This window comes from Ranitomeya imitator, chromosome 6 (genome assembly GCF_032444005.1).
Source record: "Ranitomeya imitator isolate aRanImi1 chromosome 6, aRanImi1.pri, whole genome shotgun sequence".
Lineage (NCBI taxonomy): Eukaryota > Metazoa > Chordata > Amphibia > Anura > Dendrobatidae > Ranitomeya > Ranitomeya imitator.
Window position 1 is genome coordinate 5,402,984 of NC_091287.1, and position 23,545 is coordinate 5,426,528.

Sequence of the window (23,545 nt, forward strand, 5' to 3'; positions counted from 1 at the left end):
TGCAGTTCTCATATTTCTCCAGCAGAGGGCAGAACAGTAAATGTTGGTAACAGCCCTACACACATATGACGCTCTCGTCAGGTTACATAGTTACCTGTTCTTCAGTCTTTGTGGATCCACGAAATCGGTCAGTGGCTTCTCATGGGCAAGGATGAACTCAGGTTACCTTGTGCCACTGGGGTCTTTCTGTCATGCTGCTGCAATGCAGGTAAAAGCCAGCTCCACTAGGTGGCAATAGAGTGGAGAGAGGACTGTACACAGCAAGAGCAGACCTACAGCGAGGCAACCACCGGGTGGCAGCATAATAGTCAAACAAGCAGGGTTGACATTAGACTGTAGCGCAGTACCAAAGGAATAAGCAAACACTGAGTCAGAAACAAGCCAGAGAGGTCAGTACTTGTCAGGAGCACATAAGCCAGAGACAAAACAGAAGGTCATAGTCTAAGCCAAGTCAAACACCAGAGAGTCCAAATACGAAAGAAGAACACAGAGCTGGGACGGGAAGAGGGGAATAAACAGACACGGGTATAATCAGCAAAAGCAGCAGGATGAATCATGGTATGCAGAGTCAGCTACACGCCATAGGCAGAAACTATAACTGACACTGCCTGCAGGATGCAGAGGAGAGAAATAGCAGACCTAACGCCAGAACGAGGCAGAGAAAAGTTAACCCTTGACATGATCAGACCGGGAAATAGAGACAGGATACAAAACCTGGCCTGGATCATGACAGTACCCTCCTCTCAAGGGGGCCACCGGACCCCCAGGCCTCCCAGGATGACAAACATGAAAGGCCTGAACCAGGTGATCAGCATGGACAGATCGTGCCGGGACACACGATCGATCCTCAGGGCCGTAACACCTCCAATGAACTAAATACTAAGGCTGCCATCAGACTAGCAGTATTTGGTCAGTATTTTACATCAGTATTCCTCAGCCAAAACCAGGAGTGGGTGATAAATGCAGAAGTGGTGCATATATTTCTATTATACTTTCCCTCTAATTGTTCCACTCCTGGTTTTGGCTCAGGAATACTGATGTAAAATACTGACCAAATACTGCTAGTGTGACGGCAGCCTGAAGTGAATGGCAGACCATGCGAGAATCCACAGTCTGTTCCACTTCATACTCAGTCTGACCATCCAATGAGACAGGTGACGGAAGGGATGGAGACTCAGCAGCGGAAGGTATAAATGACTTCAGGAGGGACGTATGGAACACATTGGGAATCCGAAGCGAAGGAGGTAAACGAAAGGCAACTGGATTGACAACCTCAGTGATTTCATAAGGACCAATAAACTTGGGACCCAACTTATCAGAAGGAACATTCATCCGTGTGTTCTTGGTAGACATCCGCACTTTATCCCTTACCAGAAATACAGGTCCTATAGATCGTCGCTTATCAGCAAAATGTTTGTTTGCCCTGAGCCTCCCCAACGTTCTACTGGACCTCCCTCCAAATCTCCCTCAACTGTTGAACTGCCGATTCCGCCCCTGGACATCCTGAATCCAGCCTGGAAAATGCACCAAAATGTGGGTGAAAACCATAGTTCCAAAAGAACCTAGAGGTGCCAGTGGACTGATTAATCCGATTATTAAACGCAAACTCAGCCACAGGCAACGACGAGCACCAATCATCCTGCTGAGACGTAACAAGACCGCAAAATTTGTTGAAGTGACTGATTGGTCCTCTCCATTTGACCCATGGTCTCGGGATGATAGGCCGAGGAGAAGGTCAGGCAAATACCCAACCTTTTACAAAAAGCCCTCCAAAATCTGGACACAAATTATACCCCCCTATTAGAAACCACACTCAGAGGCACGCCATTCAACCGCACAACGCGCTCCACAAACAACTGCCAAAGGTACGAAATGCACCTGCTTACTGAATCTGTCAACCACTACCCAGACAGTTTTGCCATTGGAAGGAGGGAGATTGGTGATAAAATCCATGGACAAATGAGTCCAAGGTCTATCCAGAATTGGCAATGGCACCAATTACCCGGCCGCCCGGTTATGGGAGTTTTTAGCACGGGCACAGGTATCACAAGCAGACACAAACATGGCGACATCAGAGGCCATAGAGGACCACCTAAACAGCCTAGCAATAGCTCTCCAGGTGGCCGAGATTCCAGGATGCCAACTGAGAGCAGAATTGTGGAACTCCTGGAGCACCCTCAACCGGTACTAAACAGGAGCGAAGAGCTTATTATCAGGCAGGCAGATGGAGGAGCGAGAGACTGAGCCTCACGAATCTCCTGCTCCAATTCTGAGGACACTCCTGCCACGGCTACCCCATGCTGAAGAATGGAGGAAGGAGGTTCGGGAGGTGATATCGGATCCAAGCTGCGAGATAAGGCACCAACTTTAACATTCTTGGAACCAGGTCGAAGGGTGATGAGAAAATGAAAGCGGGAAAAAAAAGTGATGACCACCTCACCTGTCACTCCTAGTCAAATGTTTGGCACACTCAATGTAGGACAGGTTCTTGTGCTCCATTCTTCAAAAGCCAGTTTTATGGCCAATAACTCCCGATTCCCGACATCATAATTTCTCTCAGCAGGAGAAAATTTCTTAGAGAATAAAGCACAAGGTCTTAAATTAGTCAAAGTGGCGGGTCCATGGGACAATACTGCCCCCACCCCCACTTCTGACTTGTCCACCTCTACAATGAACGGTTCAGACGGATCGGGCTGGATCAATACAGAAGCAGACATAAAACATTCTTTTAAGGATGAAAAAGCAGCTACAGCTGAAGAAGACCAGTTTTTAAGATCTGCCCCTTTCCAAGTGAGATCAGTGAGGGGCTTGACCACCTGAGAAAACCCCTTAATGAATTTACAGTACTAATTGGCAAACCCCCCAAAACGCTGAAGACCATTAAGGTCTCTGGGTTTTACCCAATCAATAATGGCCTGTACCTTTCCAGGGTCCATACGAAACCCCTTGGCAGACAACATGAACCCCAGAAAGGACAGCTCCTGGACAAAAAATGAGCACTTTTCAGGTTTAGCAAAAAGAGAGTGCTCCCGTAACTTCTGGAGAACTGCACGTAGATGACCCATGTGAGCTTGTTTGTCAGACGAAAATACAAGAATATCATCTAAATAAACCACCATAAAGTGCCTAATGAAGTCAGCAATGTCATGATTAATAACATTCTGAAAAACTGCTGGTGCATTTGGAGCGCCCCGTCAGGGCAAGGGGGTACTCGGTACCGGGTCCTGCGATTCACAGGGGGATGTCACGGTGGCTGTGACCCGGTCCGTGGCCCTGGGACGTCAGTATAAAAGGGAAAGGTCTTTAAAGGGATAAAGTTTATGTTCGTGACGCCACCTGTGGTATTCGGTCAGGGTGAACGACGCTGCTTTAAGGGGTCCGCTGGGGTGATGTTATGGCAGCTAGATGGTATACCTTCCCACAGTTGAAGTATATCCCCAGGGCTTCCCAGTGTGTAGATGGTAGAATGGTGAGAGGTGCAGTGAAGAACGAGGACACAAGTTTGCAGTCTCTTTACCTTGTTTACTGAAGTCTTCAGGAGCCACAGTCCAGGGCACCAGATCACATGGCAGGTAGAGTTCGGCCAGTTTGGAGGCAAGTCCAGAGTTCCCTTGTCCTGGTGGAAATCAGTAGCCTTCCCTTGCGCTGTAGTGGTGTAGTCCCTTAATGCCTAAGCTTCAAATAAGGGCCTCACAGATGTGGTGTCTCTCTCTCTGTCCCCCGTAGTCGGATAGGACAAAACCTGTATGACTGGTGTCTTGAGGCGGTTTATAGGGACTCTAGCATGCCCCGGCCTCTGAGGGGTGCCACCGTGCCTCCTGGGTGTAGGTGCGGACCGGTAACATGCAATTACCTGTCCTGTTGGTCTGTGAAGTAAGGCGTAGAGGTCCTTACTACCTCGGTGTTCCGGCTACTGGTGTTCTGCGCCTCAGAAGAAGGCAGCCTGTTCGGGGCTGGTCCCCTTCTGGTATCCTCTCCTGTGCTTTGCTTTCCTTCATGCTCGCTGCAATACAATTCTGCCTTCAAAATGTCTCTGAGAGCTGCAGCTCTTAGGGCATGCACAGCTCCTTGGACCCTCTCCTCCGTCCTCTGACAGGAATTCGCTCCTGCCAGGAACAGCTTCCCTGAAGGACTGACCAACTTTCCCTACAGACTACCAAATAGATAGATAGATAGATAGAGTCACCTAGTAAATAGGATCAAAAGCTCCCCCTGGTGACATGGAGTGTGAATGTGTTGCATGTTTGTGATACCTGGATGCAGTTATTCTTCCTTGCCTCCGAACGTAGCATCACTCTCCCCGGGAGGAAAGCAATACCACTGTAATGACCAGGACCCTGTGGCGCCACACATTCGTGAGCCAAAAAGGGCATGACCAAATTCTCAAACAAACCCTCAGAGGTGAGAAATGCCGTTTTCCACTCATCCCCCTCCCGAATGCGAATCAGGTTATACGCTCCCCTGAGGTCCAATTTAGAAAACCATTTGACCCCAGATAGTTGGTTGAACAGATCAGGGATGAGCGGGAGGGGGTAGGTATTTATCACCGTAATCTTGTTTAATTCTCGAAAATTGAGGCATGGGCGCAAACCACCATTTTTTTTTAACAAAAAAAGAATCCAGCCTCCGCAAGAGAAACAGAGGGACGAATGTGACCTTTGCGTAGGCTTTCTGAGATATACTCCTTCATAGCGGGTCGCTCAGGGCCAGAGAGGGTATACAAACGGGCCTTGGCCAATTTAGCACCCGGAACCAGATCAATAGTACAATCAAAAGGGCGGTGTGGTAGTAAAAACCTCGGCCTCCTTTTTGGAAAACACATCCTTAAAATCCATCAGGTACTCCGGAATACCCTCCAGATTAACCGATGACACAAGTACAGTAGAAATACAACCCTTAGAACAATTAGGACCCTATTTTACATTATCCCAAGATTCCCAGTCTATAACAGGGTTGTGTAACTAACCAAGGAAATCCCAACACCAGTCCCGCTGGAAGATTGTCCAGGACATAACATGCAATATGTTCCTGATGCAAGGAACCCACCTTAAAGAGAAACTCATTTGAGACAAATTTAACAACATTCTTAACCAGCTGAGTTTTGTCAACAGCAACAATATGAATTGGAGTCTCAAGCCTAACTGTCCCTAACTTACACTTGGTCACCAAGTTAGAGTCAATAAAGTTCATGGACGAATCACAGTCCGCAAACACTGAAATGGGCGTGTAGTCATTCCCACAACCAAGTTCCACCTCCAACATAATCTTCAGAAATGAGGAAAAAGGTAGCTGAGAGTCTGGGTGACCTCCTCGGCAGCCACCCAGGCTTAGGCATTTCCCGACAACTTGTTAATCAGTGGACAAGAAGGGCAGTCCTTTTTACAATGTCCGGGATTTCCACAGTAAAAACACAATTTTCCTTCATGTCGTCGCCTCCTCTCCTTCTCCTTGAGGTTAATGGCCTCCACTTCAGAATGTGGCATTACATCAGGATTAGCAGGAAGCAAAGGTGGCTCTCACTGCATGACCCCTCTTTCCTGCAACCTACGGATGGCCTGAGTCATAGCCTACTCCAAGAAGCTGGGTGGTGGATGGAGAGCCAGCGCTTCCTTCAGATGATTCGACAGTCCCCTCCTGAACTGACACCTAAGCGCAGATTCGTTCCAGGACACCTCAGTGGACCATCGTCTGAACTCGGAGCAATACCATTCGGCGACGAGCTTACCCTGGATGAGACCCATGATTGTGTCCTCTGCCACCTTGATCCATTCCGGTTCGTCAAAAATCAGTTCTAGGGCCTCAAAGAACCTATCCACCGACACACGTTCAGGCGCAGTAGCAGGTAAAGAGAAAGCCCACAATTGGGGACACTCCCACAGTAATTAAATAATTATCCCAACCCGTTGACTCATCACCAGAGGATCGGGGTCTAAAGGCCCCGTCACACATAGCGACGCTGCAGCGATACCGACAACGATCCGGATCGCTGCAGCGTCGCTGTTTGGTCGCTGGAGAGCTGTCAAACAGACAGCTCTCCAGCGACCAACGATCCCGAGGTCCCCAGTAACCAGGGTAAACATCGGGTAACTAAGCGCGGCCCTGCGCTTACTTACCCGATGTTTACCCTGGTTACCATCGTTAAAGTAAAAAAAAAAAAACGCTACATACTTACCTACCGCTGTCTGTCCTCGGTGCTCTGCTTCTCTGCTCTGGCTGTGAGCACAGCGGCCGGAAAGCAGAGCGGTGACGTCACCGCTCTGCTTTCCGGCTGCCCGGCGCTCACAGCCAGAGCAGAGAAGCAGAGCGCCGAGGACAGACAGCGGTAGGTAAGTATGTAGCGTTTGTTTTTTTACTTTTAGGATGGTAACCAGGGTAAACATCGGGTTACTAAGCGCGGCCCTGCGCTTAGTTACCCGATGTTTACCCTGGTTACCAGCGAAGACATCGCTGAATCGGCGTCACACACGCCGATTCAGCGATGTCAGCGGGACCTCAACGATCAAAAAATGGCCCAGGCCATTCCGACACGACCAGCGATCTCACAGCAGGGGCCTGATCGCTGGTACGTGTCACACATAGCGAGATCGCTACTGAGATCGCTGTTGCGTCACAAAACTTGTGACTCAGCAGCGATCTCGCTAGCGATCTCGCTATGTGTGACGGGGCCTTTAGAGAGATCAGCAGCTTACAGCTCTTCCTGAATGTTTCCTTCTCACCGGGGAAGGTATGTGGGAGCCTGACCGTAGGTTCAGGAGAGTGTAACGAGACATCTACAGGGTCAGAGTGCTTACAGGTAGATTGGGAACTAGAACCCTGAAAAGATTTAACCGTCTCGGACATCTCCCGCTGCAGTTGGTTATGGGACATGGCCAGAGCCTTATGTTCCCGAGACAAATCCTGCATCATTTGCATCAGACTAGACATCTGATCCGCCAGGGTATAGAGCGGATCCATAAACAGAGAAGCAAAGAAAAAAAAACATCTGTTGTCAGTTATAATGTCACGCTGCTGCAATGCAGGTAAAAGCCAGCTCCACTAGATGGCAATAGAGTGGAGAGAGGATTGCAAACAGCAAGAGCAGACCTGCAGCGAGGCCACCACCAGGTGGCAGCAGAATAGTCAAACAAGCAGGGTCGACATTAGACTGTAGCGCAGTACCAAAGGAATAAGCAAACACTGAGTCAGAAACAAGCCAGACAGGTCAGTACTAGTCAGGAGCAGATAAGCCAAAGACAAGAGACAAAACAGAAGGTCAGAGTCTAAGCCAAGTCAAATATCAGGGAGTCCAAACACGAAAGGGGAACACAGAGTTGGGACGGGAAGAGGGGAATAAACAGACACTGGTACAATCAGCAAAAGCAGCAGGACGAATCAGGGTACGCAGAGTCAGCTACACACGCCATAGGCAGAAACTATAACTGACACTGCCTGCAGGATGCAGTGGAGAGAGAAAGCAGATCTCACGCCAGAACGAGGCAGAGAAAAGTTAACCCTTGACATGATCAGACTGGGAAATAGAGACAGGATACAAAACCCGGCCTGGATCATGACACTTTCCTTGTGCTGCCCATTGGGATCACGTAGATTCCTGATCTATAGTCTCTGTGGATCCATGAAACCAGTCAGTGGCTCCTCAGGGGTGGGATGAGCTCACGTTACATTGTATCAGTGGCGTCTTTCCTTGTACTGCCAGTCAGGATCATTTAGTTACCTATCCTTCAGTCTTTGTGGATCCATGACACCGGTCAGTGGCTCCTCAGGGGTGGGATGAGCTCAGGTTACATTGTATCAGTGGAATCTTTCCTTGTGCTGCCGGTCAGGATCACATAGATTCCGGTCCTTCAGTCTCTGTGGATCCATGAAACCAATCAGTGGCTCCTCAGGGGTGGGATGAGCTCAGGTTACATTGTATCAGTGGAATCTTTCCTTGTGCTGCCGGTCAGGATCACATAGATTCCGGTCCTTCAGTCTCTGTGGATCCATGAAACCAATCAGTGGCTCCTCAGGGGTGGGATGAGCTCAGGTTACATTGTATCAGTGGAATCTTTCCTTATGCTGCCATTCAGGATCACATAGATTCCTGTCCTTCAGTCTTTGTGGATCCATGACACCGGTCATTGTCTCCTCAGGGGTGGGATGAGCTCAGGTTACATTGCATCAGTGGAGTCTTTCCTTGTGCTGCCAGACAGGATCACATACATTCCTGTCTTTCAGTCTTTGTGGATCCATGACTTATTCGATCCTCCGGTGTCTAATCCTTTCCTTTATTCTCTTAAAGAGCCCAGGATTCCCTTCCGATCTAAACTCCGAGACCTGGAGGTGAGGGAGAAGGAGACGGCCACCTTCCAGTGCGAGGTCCCACACACCATCACCGAATCTGCCTGGTACAAGGAAGAGACCCAAATCCAGCAGAGCAGCAAGTACAACATCGAGGAGGAAGGAGCCATCCGCAGACTGACCATCCGGAACGTGACTGCCGACGATGACGCCGTCTACATCTGTGAGATGAAGGAGGGCAGCCGCACCATCGCGGAGCTGTCTGTGCAAGGTAACCAGAGACGGGCGCAGTGTGGCCACCATAGAGAGCCAAAGTCCATGGGGCCTAAGGTAAAGGGTAAAGGTAAAGGCCTAAAGGTAAAGGTGAAATATGGAGAGAACTCCACACACTGACGTAGAGGTGCGACATGTGACATGGTACAGCCACAGAACAGTGACTGCAGCTCTGGAGGTGACTGGAGGATAAGACACGATGTAACAGCAGAATAGTGACTGCAGCTCTGGAGGTGACTGGAGGATGAGACACAATGTAACAGCAGAATAGTGACTGCAGCTCTGGAGGTGACTGGATGATGAGACACAATGTAACAGCAGAATAGTGACTGCAGCTCTGGAGGTGACTGGATGATAAGACATGATGTAACAGCAGAATAGTGACCGCAGCTCTGGAGGTGACTGGAGGATAAGACACGATGTAACAGCAGAATAGTGACTGCAGCTCTGGAGGTGACTGGAGGATGAGACACAATGTAACAGCAGAATAGTGACTGCAGCTCTGGAGGTGACTGGAGGATGAGACACAATGTAACAGCAGAATAGTGACTGCAGCTCTGGAGGTGACTGGAGGATGAGACACAATGTGACAGCAGAATAGTAAGTGCAGTTCTGGAGGTAACTGGAGGATAAGACATGATGTAACAGCAGAATAGTGACTGCAGCTCTGGAGGTGACTAGAGAACAGCACCTGTCTGTGGATCAGGAGGATCGGATCGTTTTCACGGTGTAATGACAGCCACTACTTCCTGCCTTGTAGGTAACATTATAAAGAAGCTTCCGCGCAGGACGGCGGTCCCGGTCAGTGACACGGCCATCTTCTGTGTAGAGCTGGACAATGATGTCGAGAAGGTCAGGTGGACCATCAATGGGCAGGATGTGGCCCCCGATGGGCGCATCTCCATCACCTCCGTGGAGAAGCAGCACACCATGATCATCCGCGAGTGTAAGAACAGTGATTCTGGCGAGATCGCGTTCATAGCCGCCGAGTGTAAGACGTCCACACAGTTCACCGTCACCAGTGAGTATCCACCAGAGAGCCAGCAGGAGAAGACTAGTGCCAGATGTCAGACACCAGACAAAATGTCTTTTTTTCCTTTACAGCTTTAAGAAAACCTCCTTCTAACGCTCCGATTAACCCTGTGGTGACGGACAAGACTGAAATGTCTGTCAAATTGGCCTGGTCCCCTCCCCCAATGGACAGGCCCGTGCCCATCGATGGGTACATTGTAGAACGGAAAAAGCTTGGAGCCATGAACTGGGTGAGGTGCCACAAATCCCCCAATGTGCCCACCCCAGAGTTCATTGTCAGCCATGTTCCTGATGAAGGGAGCTTCCACTTCCGGGTCAGTGCCGTGAACAGCTATGGACAGAGCCCCCACCTGGAGTTTCCGGGGACATTGTATCTTGGTAGGTCTTCAGATGTCAGCCCGGGCCTTGGATGTACAAGGGGAAATCAAGACAATTAAGTCTGTTGCGTTCTTGTCTTTTCTAGAACCAGTTCCCTCCATTAAGACTCCTCTTAAGCCAGTTGAAGCAGTGGTTGGTGGAGAGGCAACGTTCTCCGTTGACCTCACCACGGTGTCTTCTGGCTCTTGGACCATAAACGGGACGGTGGTTGTGAGTAACGACCAGTATGTGGTGACGAGGGTGAAGAACACGCACATGCTGCTCATCAAGAAAGTCACCCAACACCAGGACCAATCGGATGTCACCTTCACATGTAAAGGGATCGAGAGCAGCGCTAAGCTCAGGGTCAGAGGTAACTCAGCTCCTGACCATACAGGCCGCGGGGACACACCACGGAGGTCACACACAGACCATGGGCACACACAGATCGCGGGGGGCACACACAGACTGCTGGGGGCACACACAGACCATGGGCACACACAGGCCGCGGGGACACACCATGGAGGTCACACACAGACCATGGGCACACACAGATCGCGGGGGGCAGACACAGACTGCTGGGGGCACACACAGACCATGGGCACACACAGGCCGCGGGGGGCACACACAGACCATGGGCACGCAGACCGTGGGGGGCACACACAGACGGCGGGGGGCACACACAGACGGCGGGGGGCACACACATCTATAATTACTGCACCAGACAGTTGTGTTTGTCTTTGGAGTCTTTAGTTTTTTATTTCTTCACTTCTCTCCATCATGTCTTCGTATTTCTCTGTCCATCACTGTAAATCTGCACATACTGTACCTCCATCTATATCACCAAATATCGCTGTGAATCTCCACAAGTCATCACATGTCCCCGTATATCTCCACATGTCCCCGTCTACCTACACATGTCCCCGTATATCTACACATGTCCCCGTCTATCTACACATGTCCCCGTCTATCTACACATGTCCCCGTATATCTACACATGTCCCCGTATATCTACACATGTCCCCGTATATCTCCACATGTCCCCGTATATCTCCACATGTCCCCGTATATCTCCACATGTCCCCGTATATCTACACATGTCCCCGTATATCTCCACATGTCCCCGTCTACCTACACATGTCCCCGTATATCTACACATGTCCCCGTCTATCTACACATGTCCCCGTCTATCTACACATGTCCCCGTATATCTACACATGTCCCCGTATATCTACACATGTCCCCGTATATCTCCACATGTCCCCGTATATCTCCACATGTCCCCGTATATCTACACATGTCCCCGTATATCTACACATGTCCCCGTATATCTACACATGTCCCCGTATATCTACACATGTCCCCGTATATCTACACATGTCCCCGTATATCTACACATGTCCCCGTATATCTACACATGTCCCCGTATATCTCCACATGTCCCCGTATATCTCCACATGTCCCCGTATATCTACACATGTCCCCGTATATCTCCACATGTCCCCGTATATCTACACATGTCCCCGTATATCTACACATGTCCCCGTATATCTCCACATGTCCCCGTATATCTCCACATGTCCCCGTATATATCTCCACAGATCCCCGTATATCTCCACATGTCCCCGTATATCTACACATGTCCCCGTATATCTCCACATGTCCCCGTATATCTCCACATGTCCCCGTATATCTCCACATGTCCCCGTATATATCTCCACAGATCCCCGTATATATCTCCACATGTCCCCGTATATATCTCCACATGTCCCCGTATATCTCCTCAGATCCCCGTATATCTCCACATGTCCCCGTATATCTCCACATGTCCCCGTATATCTCCACATGTCCCCGTATATATCTCCACAGATCCCCGTATATATCTCCACATGTCCCCGTATATATCTCCACATGTCCCCGTATATCTCCTCAGATCCCCGTATATCTCCACATGTCCCCGTATATATCTCCACATGTCTCCTGTATATCGCCACATGTCCCCGTATATATCTCCACATGTCCCCGTATATATCTCCACATGTCCCCGTATATCTCCTCAGATCCCCGTATATCGCCACATGTCCCCGTATATATCTCCACATGTCCCCGTATATATCTCCACATGTCCCCGTATATATCTCCACATGTCCCCGTATATCTCCACATGTCCCCGTATATATCTCCACATGTCTCTGTAATAAACTTAGTGCTAAGTGCAGTGGAGATCAGTATCATGGGTCAGAAAAGAGGCCGAGAGACAATAGGTTAAGAGTTCAAGAATATTTATAACTAGATTGTGGCCCGATTCTAACGCATCGGGTTTTCTAGAATATGCATGTCCCCGTAGTATATGGACAATGATGATTCCAGAATTCGCGGCAGACTGTGCCCGTCGCTGATTGGTCGAAGCAATCTTTATGACATCATCATCGCCATGGCAACCATTATGACATCTACGTCGATACTGTGCCCGTCGCTGAATCAGAAACGTGGGATTTCTACGTCCTTTATGACATCATCGTCGCTGTGCCCGTTGCTCATTGGTCGAGGCCAGGCGGCCTCAACCAATCAGAGACGCGGGATTTCCAAGACAGACAGACAGACGGAAAAACCCTTAGGCAATTATATATATAGATGATATGCAGGTAAACAGCTATGACACAGCAGGTTAGTAGCAGACAGAGCTGGATAAGCAGTAAGCACGTGTACAGACCGTGGAAGTCCAAGTATGTCAGATCCAGAGACCTGGAGACCAGACCAGACCTCCTAGCAGGGAGCAGCCCAGCGGCAGAGACGAGTGCAGAGCAGATCCAGGGAAGCAAGTCTTTGCAATGAAGAGATGTAGAACTGGAGACAGACGGGGTATCCCAAGGTAACGAAGAAACCAGCAAGATAGCAGTTCTTCCAGCTTGATCACAAGTCAGGAACAAGATACTAAAGCAATGAGTAATATACAGAGCTCCCTTAAATACACCACAGACAGGAACAAGGAAAATCTTTCAGGAAACAAGATGGCCCCCGTGAGGCCAATGACTCCATCTTAGGTAAGGGCAAAAGTAACTGAACTGAGGGCAAACAGCAACTAGAAACAGATATACAGTCCAAGTCCTTACAGTCCCTGTATATCTCCACATGTCCCCGTATATCTCCACATGTCCCTGTATCCCGTATATCTCCACATGTCCCCGTATATCTCCACATGTCCCCGTGTATCTCCACATGTCCCCGTATATCTCCACATGTCCCCGTATATCTCCACATGTCCCCGTATATCTCCACATGTCCCCGTATATCTCCACATGTCCCCGTATATCTCCACATGTCCCCGTATATATCTCCACATGTCCCCGTATATATCTCCACATGTCCCCGTATATCTCCACATGTCCCCGTATATCTCCTCATGTCCCCGTATATCTCCACATGTCCCCGTATATCTCCACATGTCCCTGTATATCTCCACATGTCCCCGTATATCTCCACATGTCCCCGTATATCTCCACATGTACACAAAATGAGAATGCTTGGTCTGGGGGAAAATGTGTGTAAATGGGTTAGTAACTGGCTTAGTGATAGAAAGCAGAGGGTGGTTATAAATGGTATAGTCTCTAACTGGGTCGCTGTGACCAGTGGGGTACCGCAGGGGTCAGTATTGGGACCTGTTCTCTTCAACATATTCATTAATGATCTGGTAGAAGGTTTACACAGTAAAATATCGATATTTGCAGATGATACAAAACTATGTAAAGCAGTTAATACAAGAGAAGATAGTATTCTGCTACAGATGGATCTGGATAAGTTGGAAACTTGGGCTGAAAGGTGGCAGATGAGGTTTAACAATGATAAATGTAAGGTTATACACATGGGAAGAGGGAATCAATATCACCATTACACACTGAACGGGAAACCACTGGGTAAATCTGACAGGGAGAAGGACTTGGGGATCCTAGTTAATGATAAACTTACCTGGAGCAGCCAGTGCCAGGCAGCAGCTGCCAAGGCAAACAGGATCATGGGGTTCATTAAAAGAGGTCTGGATACACATGATGAGAGCATTATACTGCCTCTGTACAAATCCCTAGTTAGACCGCACATGGAGTACTGTGTCCAGTTTTGGGCACCGGTGCTCAGGAAGGATATAATGGAACTAGAGAGAGTACAAAGGAGGGCAACAAAATTAATAAAGGGGATGGGAGAACTACAATACCCAGATAGATTAGCGAAATTAGGATTATTTAGTCTAGAAAAAAGACGACTGAGGGGCGATCTAATAACCATGTATAAGTATATAAGGGGACAATACAAATATCTCGTTGAGGATTTGTTTATACCAAGGAAGGTGACGGGCACAAGGGGGCATTCTTTGCGTCTGGAGGAGAGAAGGTTTTTCCACCAACATAGAAGAGGATTCTTTACTGTTAGGGCAGTGAGAATCTGGAATTGCTTGCCTGAGGAGGTGGTGATGGCGAACTCAGTCGAGGGGTTCAAGAGAGGCCTGGATGTCTTCCTGGAGCAGAACAATATTGTATCATATAATTATTAGGTTCTGTAGAAGGACGTAGATCTGGGGATTTATTATGATGGAATATAGGCTGAACTGGATGGACAAATGTCTTTTTTCGGCCTTACTAACTATGTTACTATGTCCCCGTATATCTCCACATGTCCCCGTATACCTCCACATGTCCCCGTATATCTCCACATGTCCCCGTATATCTCCACATGTCCCCGTATACCTCCACATGTCCCCGTATATCTCCACATGTCCCCGTATATCTCCACATGTCCCCGTATATCTCCACATGTCCCCGTATATCTCCACATGTCCCCGTATATCTCCACATGTCCCCGTATATATCTCCACATGTCCCCGTATACCTCCACATGTCCCCGTATATCTCCACATGTCCCCGTATATCTCCACATGTCCCCGTATACCTCCACATGTCCCCGTATACCTCCACATGTCCCCGTATATCTCCACATGTCCCCGTATACCTCCACATGTCCCCGTATATCTCCACATGTCCCCGTATATCTCCACATGTCCCCGTTTATCTCCACATGTCTCCGTATATCTCCACATGTCCCCGTATATCTCCACATGTCCCCGTATATATCTCCACATGTCCCCGTATATCTCCACATGTCCTCGTATATCTCCACATGTCCCCGTATATCTCCACATGTCCCCGTATATATCTCCACATGTCCCCGTATATCTCCACATGTCCCCGTATATCTCCACATGTCCCCGTATATCTCCACATGTCCCCGTATATCTCCACATGTCTCCATATATCTCCACATGTCTCCATATATCTCCACAGATCCCCGTATATATCTCCACATGTCCCCGTATATATCTCCACTATAAGGGTATGTGCACACGTCAGGATTTTTTCCTGGCAAAATCCTGAGAATTCTGCCAGAAATCCGCGTGCTTTTTTTTGCGGAATTTGCGCGTTTTTTGCGCGGATTTTTTGCGGATTTTTAGCGGTTTTTTTTTTTCCGGAATGTTCTTTTTGATAGGAAATCCGCAGAAAATCCGGAAAAAGATAGAGCATGTCCGGATTTTTTGCGGTATGCGTTTTTTTTGTGGAAAAAAACGCTAACATATGCACAAAAAATGCGGAATGCATTCTAAAAGATAGGATGCATAATGTTAGCGATTTTTTTACCGAATTTATAGCGTTTTTATGGCGAAATTCCGCAAAAAAAACGCTAAAAATCCTGACGTGTGCACATACCCTAAGTCCCAGTATAACCATATCATTTTGGGCTTACAGCACAGAGCACCTCTGCGACACATACCAGCCATTTACAACAATGCCAGTCCCTAATTCACCATAATTATGCCTCCAAGCGCATCTTGAAGCGCGCACACAGTGCCCCCTGGCTGCAACATGGCTCACTGCACCACAATATACAGAGCGCAGACCCGGAGGACACACACCTGGCACACTATACATATACAGAGCGCAGACCCCAGAGGACGCACACCTGGCACACTATACATATACAGAGCACAGACCCCAGAGGACGCACACCTGGCACACTATACATATACAGAGCGCAGACCCCAGAGGACGCAGACCTGGCACACTATACATATACAGAGCACTGACCCCAGACGACGCACACCTGGCACACTATACATATACAGAGCACAGACCCCAGAGGACGCACACCTGGCACACTATACATATACAGAGCGCAGACCCCAGAGGACGCACACCTGGCACACTATACATATACAGAGCACAGACTCCAGAGGATGCACACCTGGCACACTATACATATACAGAGCGCAGACCCCAGAGGACGCACACCTGGCACACTATACATATACAGAGCACAGACCCGGAGGACGCACACCTGGCACACTATACATATACAGAGCGTAGACCTGGAAGATGCACACCTGGCACACTATACATATACAGAGCGCAGACCCGGAGGACGCACACCTGGCACACTATACATATATAGAGCTCAGACCCCAGAGGACGCACACCTGGCACACTATACATATACAGAGCGTAGACCTGGAAGATGCACACCTGGCACACTATACATATACAGAGCTCAGACCCCAGAGAATGCAAACCTGGCACACTATACATATACAGAGCGCAGACCCCAGAGGATGCACACCTGGCACACTATACATATACAGAGCTCAGACCCCAGAGGACGCACACCTGGCACACTATACATATACAGAGCGCAGACCCCAGAGGATGCACATCTGGCACACTATATATAAACAGAGCGGAGACCCCAGAGGATGCACACCTGGCACACTATTCATATACAGAGCGCAGACCCCAGAGGATGCACACCTGGCACACTATACATATACAGAGCGCAGACCTCAGAGGACGCACACCTGGCACACTATACATATACAGAGCGCGGACCCAGAAGACACACACCTGGCACACTATACATATACAGAGCGCAGACCCCAGAGGACGCACACTTGGCACACTATACATATACAGAGCGCAGATCCGGAGGATGCACACCTGGCACACTATACATATACAGAGCGCAGACCCCAGAGGATGCACACCTGGCACACTATACATATACAGAGCGCAGATCCGGAGGATGCACACCTGGCACACTATACATATACAGAGCGCAGACCCCAGAGGACGCACACTTGGCACACTATACATATACAGAGCGCAGACCTCAGAGGACGGACACCTGGCACACTATACATATACAGAGCGCAGACCTCAGAGGACGCACACCTGGCACACTATACATATACAGAGCGCGGACCCAGAAGACACACACCTGGCACACTATACATATACAGAGCGCAGACCCCAGAGGACGCACACTTGGCACACTATACATATACAGAGCGCAGATCCGGAGGATGCCCACCTGGCACACTATACATATACAGAGCGCAGACCCCAGAGGATGCACACCTGGCACACTATAAATATACAGAGCACAGACCCGGAGGACGCACACCTGGCACACAATACATATACAGAGCGCAGATCCGGAGGATGCACACCTGGCACACTATACATATACAGAGCGCAGACCCCAGAAGATGCACACCTGGCACACTATACATATACAGAGCTCAGACCCCAGAGGATGCACACCTGGCACACTATACATATACAGAGCGCGGACCCAGAGGACGTACACCTGGCACACTATACATATACAGAGCACAGACCCCAGAGGATGCACATCTGGCACACTATATATATACAGAGCACAGACCCCAGAGGATGCACACCTGGCACACTATACATATACAGAGCGCAGACCCCAGAGGATGCACACCTGGCACACTATACATATACAGAGCACAGACCCGGAGGACGCACACCTGGCACACTGTTGTGAATTTGCTTTTTGGCTCCCTCTAGTGGTTACTAGTTTTTTGACTCTGGTTTTTCTGTCTTTCCTTTTATCCGCACCTGGGTCGTTAGTTAGGGGCGTTGCTTTATAAGCTCCCTGGACACTCAGTTCTATGCCTGGCAACGTAGTTATCAGAGCTAATCTGCTGTGCTCTTGTCTACTGATCCTGGTCCGGTTATTCAGCTAAGTCATTTACTTTGCTTTTTGCTATTTGTTTTTGGTTTTGTATTTTTGTCCAGCTTGTTCCTAATCTGTATCCTGACTTTTGCTGGAAGCTCTAGGGCGCTGGTGTTCTCCCCCCGGACCGTTAGACGGTTCGGGGGTTCTTGAATTTCCAGTGTGGATTTTTGATAGGGTTTTTTGTTGACCATATAAGTTACCTTTCTATATTCTGCTATTAGTTAGCGGGCCTCTCTGTGCTAAACCTGGTTCATTTCTGTGTTTGTCATTTCCTCTTACCTCACCGTTATTATTTGTGGGGGGCTTCTATCCTGCTTTGGGGTCCCTTTCTCTGGAGGCAAGAGAGGTCTTTGTTTTCCTCTACTAGGGGTATTTAGATTCTCCGGCTGGCGCGAGTCATCTAGGATCAACGTAGGTATGACCCCCGGCTACTTCTAGTGTTGGCGTTAGGAGTAGATATATGGTCAACACAGTTACCACTGCCCTATGAGCTGGATTTTTGTATCTTGCAGACTTCCACGTTCCTCTGAGACCCTCGCCATTGGGGTCATAACAGTTTGCCAGGCCCAGTGCATTGCCTCCTCATAGGGACTGTGACTGTGCTATAGATTTGATTCCAGGCAGTAAATTTCCTAAGGGAAGACTCTTTAATCTGTCGGTACCTGAACATACCGCTATGCGTTCGTATATCAAGGAGTCTTTGGAGAAAGGACATATTCGTCCGTCTTCTTCCCCTCTTGGTGCAGGATTCTTTTTTGTGGCTAAAAAGGACGGATCTTTGAGGCCTTGTATTGATTATCGGCTTTTAAATAAGATCACTGTCAAATTTCAGTATCCTCTGCCGCTGTTGTCTGACTTGTTTGCCCGAATTAAAGGTGCCAAGTGGTTCACCAAGATAGACCTTCGTGGTGCGTACAACCTTGTGCGCATTAAGCAAGGTGATGAATGGAAAACCGCATTCAATACGCCCGAAGGTCATTTTGAGTACTTGGTGATGCCTTTTGGGCTCTCCAATGCGCCTTCAGTTTTTCAGTCCTTTATGCATGACATTTTCCGGAAGTATCTGGATAAATTTTTGATCGTTTATCTGGATGATATTTTGGTTTTTTCTGATGATTGGGACTCGCATGTGGAGCAGGTCAGGTTGGTCTTTAAAATTTTGCGTGAAAATTCTTTGTTTGTCAAAGGCTCAAAGTGTCTCTTTGGTGTACAGAAGGTTCCCTTTTTGGGGTTTATTTTTTCCCCTTCTGCTGTGGAGATGGACCCGGTCAAGGTCCGAGCTATTCTTGATTGGACTCAGCCCTCGTCAGTTAAGAGTCTTCAGAAGTTCTTGGGTTTCGCTAACTTCTACCGTCGTTTTATCGCTAATTTTTCTAGCGTTGTGAAACCTTTGACGGATATGACCAAGAAGGGCTCCGATGTAGCTAACTGGGCTCCTGCTGCCGTGGAGGCTTTCCAGGAGTTGAAACGCCGGTTTACTTCGGCGCCTGTTTTGTGCCAGCCCGATGTCTCACTTCCCTTTCAGGTTGAGGTGGATGCTTCGGAGATTGGAGCAGGGGCCGTTTTGTCGCAGAGAGGCCCTGGTTGCTCTGTTATGAAACCTTGTGCCTTTTTCTCTAGGAAGTTTTCGCCTGCCGAGAGAAATTATGATGTGGGCAATCGGGAGTTGTTGGCCATGAAGTGGGCATTTGAGGAGTGGCGTCATTGGCTCGAGGGTGCTAAGCATCGTGTGGTGGTCTTGACTGATCACAAAAATCTGATGTATCTCGAGTCTGCTAAACGCCTTAATCCGAGACAGGCCCGCTGGTCATTGTTTTTCTCCCGCTTTGATTTTGTTGTCTCGTATTTACCAGGTTCAAAGAATGTGAAGGCCGATGCTCTTTCTAGGAGCTTTGTGCCTGATGCTCCTGGAGTCGCTGATCCTGTTGGTATTCTTAAGGATGGAGTTATCTTATCAGCTATTTCTCCGGATCTGCGACGTGTGTTGCAGAGATTTCAAGCTGATAGGCCTGAGTCTTGTCCACCTGACAGACTGTTTGTTCCGGATAAGTGGACCAGCAGAGTCATTTCCGAGGTTCATTCCTCGGTGTTGGCAGGTCACCCGGGAATTTTTGGCACCAGAGATCTGGTGGCCAGGTCCTTTTGGTGGCCTTCTTTGTCAAGGGATGTGCGGTCATTTGTGCAGTCCTGTGGGACTTGTGCTAGAGCTAAGCCTTGCTGTTCTCGTGCCAGCGGGTTGCTCTTGCCCTTGCCTGTCCCGAAGAGACCTTGGACACATATCTCCATGGATTTCATTTCTGATCTTCCGCTATCTCAGGGCATGTCTGTTATCTGGGTGATATGTGATCGCTTCTCCAAGATGGTCCATTTGGTTCCTTTGCCTAAGCTGCCTTCCTCTTCCGATCTGGTTCCTGTGTTTTTCCAGAACGTGGTTCGTTTGCACGGCATCCCTGAGAATATTGTGTCAGATAGAGGATCCCAGTTCGTTTCCAGGTTCTGGCGATCCTTTTGTAGTAGGATGGGCATTGATTTGTCGTTTTCCTCTGCTTTCCATCCTCAGACTAATGGACAGACGGAGCGAACCAATCAGACTTTGGAGGCTTATTTGAGGTGTTTTGTCTCTGCTGATCAGGACGATTGGGTGACATTCTTGCCGTTGGCTGAGTTTGCCCTTAATAATCGGGCTAGTTCCGCCACCTTGGTTTCGCCTTTTTTTTGCAACACTGGTTTCCATCCTCGCTTTTCTTCAGGTCATGTGGAGTCTTCTGACTGTCCTGGGGTGGATTCTGTGGTGGATAGGTTGCAGCGGATCTGGAATCATGTGGTGGACAACTTGAAGTTGTCACAGGAGAGGGCTCAGCGCTTTGCCAACCGCCGCCGCGGTGTGGGTCCCCGACTACGCGTTGGGGATTTGGTATGGCTTTCTTCCCGCTTTGTTCCTATGAAGGTCTCCTCTCCCAAATTTAAACCTCGTTTTATTGGTCCTTACAAGATATTGGAAATCCTTAATCCTGTATCTTTTCGTCTGGATCTTCCTGTGTCGTTTGCTATTCACAATGTATTTCATAGGTCCTTGTTGCGGCGGTACGTTGTGCCTGTAGTTCCTTCTGCTGAGCCTCCTGCTCCGGTGTTGGTTGAGGGCGAGTTGGAGTACGTGGTGGAGAAGATCTTGGATTCTCGCCTCTCCAGGCGAAGACTTCAGTACCTGGTCAAGTGGAAGGGCTATGGTCAGGAGGATAATTCCTGGGTGGTCGCCTCTGATGTTCATGCGGCCGATTTAGTTCGTGCCTTTCATGCCGCTCATCCTGATCGCCCTGGTGGTCGTGGTGAGGGTTCGGTGACCCCTCACTAAGGGGGGGGTACTGTTGTGAATTTGCTTTTTGGCTCCCTCTAGTGGTTACTAGTTTTTTGACTCTGGTTTTTCTGTCTTTCCTTTTATCCGCACCTGGGTCGTTAGTTAGGGGCGTTGCTTTATAAGCTCCCTGGACACTCAGTTCTATGCCTGGCAACGTAGTTATCAGAGCTAATCTGCTGTGCTCTTGTCTACTGATCCTGGTCCGGTTATTCAGCTAAGTCATTTACTTTGCTTTTTGCTATTTGTTTTTGGTTTTGTATTTTTGTCCAGCTTGTTCCTAATCTGTATCCTGACTTTTGCTGGAAGCTCTAGGGCGCTGGTGTTCTCCCCCCGGACCGTTAGACGGTTCGGGGGTTCTTGAATTTCCAGTGTGGATTTTTGATAGGGTTTTTTGTTGACCATATAAGTTACCTTTCTATATTCTGCTATTAGTTAGCGGGCCTCTCTGTGCTAAACCTGGTTCATTTCTGTGTTTGTCATTTCCTCTTACCTCACCGTTATTATTTGTGGGGGGCTTCTATCCTGCTTTGGGGTCCCTTTCTCTGGAGGCAAGAGAGGTCTTTGTTTTCCTCTACTAGGGGTATTTAGATTCTCCGGCTGGCGCGAGTCATCTAGGATCAACGTAGGTATGACCCCCGGCTACTTCTAGTGTTGGCGTTAGGAGTAGATATATGGTCAACACAGTTACCACTGCCCTATGAGCTGGATTTTTGTATCTTGCAGACTTCCACGTTCCTCTGAGACCCTCGCCATTGGGGTCATAACAGCACACTATACATATACAGAGCGCAGATCCGGAGGATGCACACCTGGCACACTATACATATACAGAGCGCAGACCCCAGAGGACGCACACCTGGCACACTATACATATACAGAGCACAGACCCCAGAGGATGCACATCTGGCACACTATACATATACAGAGCTCAGACCCCAGAGGACGCACATCTGGCACACTATACATATACAGAGCACAGACCCGGAGGACGCACACCTGGCACACTATACATATACAGAGCGCAGATCCGGAGGATGCACACCTGGCACACTATACATATACAGAGCGCAGACCCCAGAGGACGCACACCTGGCACACTATACATATACAGAGCGCAGACCCCAGAGGATGCACACCTGGCACACTATACATATACAGAGCACAGACCCCAGAGGACGCACACCTGGCACACTATACATATACAGAGCGCAGACCCCAGAGGACGCACACCTGGCACACTATACATATACAGAGCGCAGACCCCAGAGGATGCACACCTGGCACACTATACATATACAGAGCACAGACCCCAGAGGATGCACACCTGGCACACTATACATATACAGAGCGCAGACCCCAGAGGATGCACACCTGGCACACTATACATATACAGAGCGCAGACCCCAGAGGACGCACACCTGGCACACTATACATATACAGAGCGCAGACCCCAGAGGATGCACACCTGGCACACTATACATATACAGAGCGCAGACCCCAGAGGACGCACACCTGGCACACTATACATATACAGAGCGCAGACCCCAGAGGACGCACACCTGGCACACTATACATATACAGAGCGCAGACCCCAGAGGATGCACACCTGGCACACTATACATATACAGAGCTCAGACCCCAGAGGACGCACACCTGGCACACTATACATATACAGAGCGCAGACCCCAGAGGATGCACACCTGGCACACTATACATATACAGAGCTCAGACCCCAGAGGACGCACACCTGGCACACTATACATATACAGAGCGCAGACCCCAGAGGACGCACACCTGGCACACTATACATATACAGAGCACAGACCCGGAGGACGCACACCTGGCACACTATACATATACAGAGCGCGGACCCAGAGGACGCACACCTGGCACACTATACATATACAGAGCACAGACCCCAGAGGATGCACATCTGGCACACTATACATATACAGAGCGCAGATCCGGAGGACGCACACCTGGCACACTATACATATACAGAGCACAGATCCGGAGGACTCACACCTGGCACACTATACATATACAGAGCTCAGACCCCAGAGGATGCACACCTGGCACACTATACATATACAGAGCACAGACCCCAGAGGATGCACATCTGGCACACTATACATATACAGAGCTCAGACCCCAGAGGACACACACCTG

The 23,545-nt window shown here is 49.0% G+C and overlaps 1 protein-coding gene across 1 annotated transcript in view; it reads left to right on the forward strand.

Annotated features, from left to right (window-relative positions):
* OBSCN (obscurin, cytoskeletal calmodulin and titin-interacting RhoGEF) overlaps positions 1-23,545 on the forward strand; it is a 655,700-nt gene that overhangs the window by 60,470 nt on the left and 571,685 nt on the right. Inside the window, exons 3-6 of the mRNA XM_069730488.1 lie at positions 8,279-8,548; positions 9,311-9,571; positions 9,655-9,960; positions 10,046-10,312. Of these exons, the coding sequence (XP_069586589.1) occupies positions 8,279-8,548; positions 9,311-9,571; positions 9,655-9,960; positions 10,046-10,312 (1,104 nt within the window). The remainder of the gene's footprint in view (positions 1-8,278; positions 8,549-9,310; positions 9,572-9,654; positions 9,961-10,045; positions 10,313-23,545) is intronic.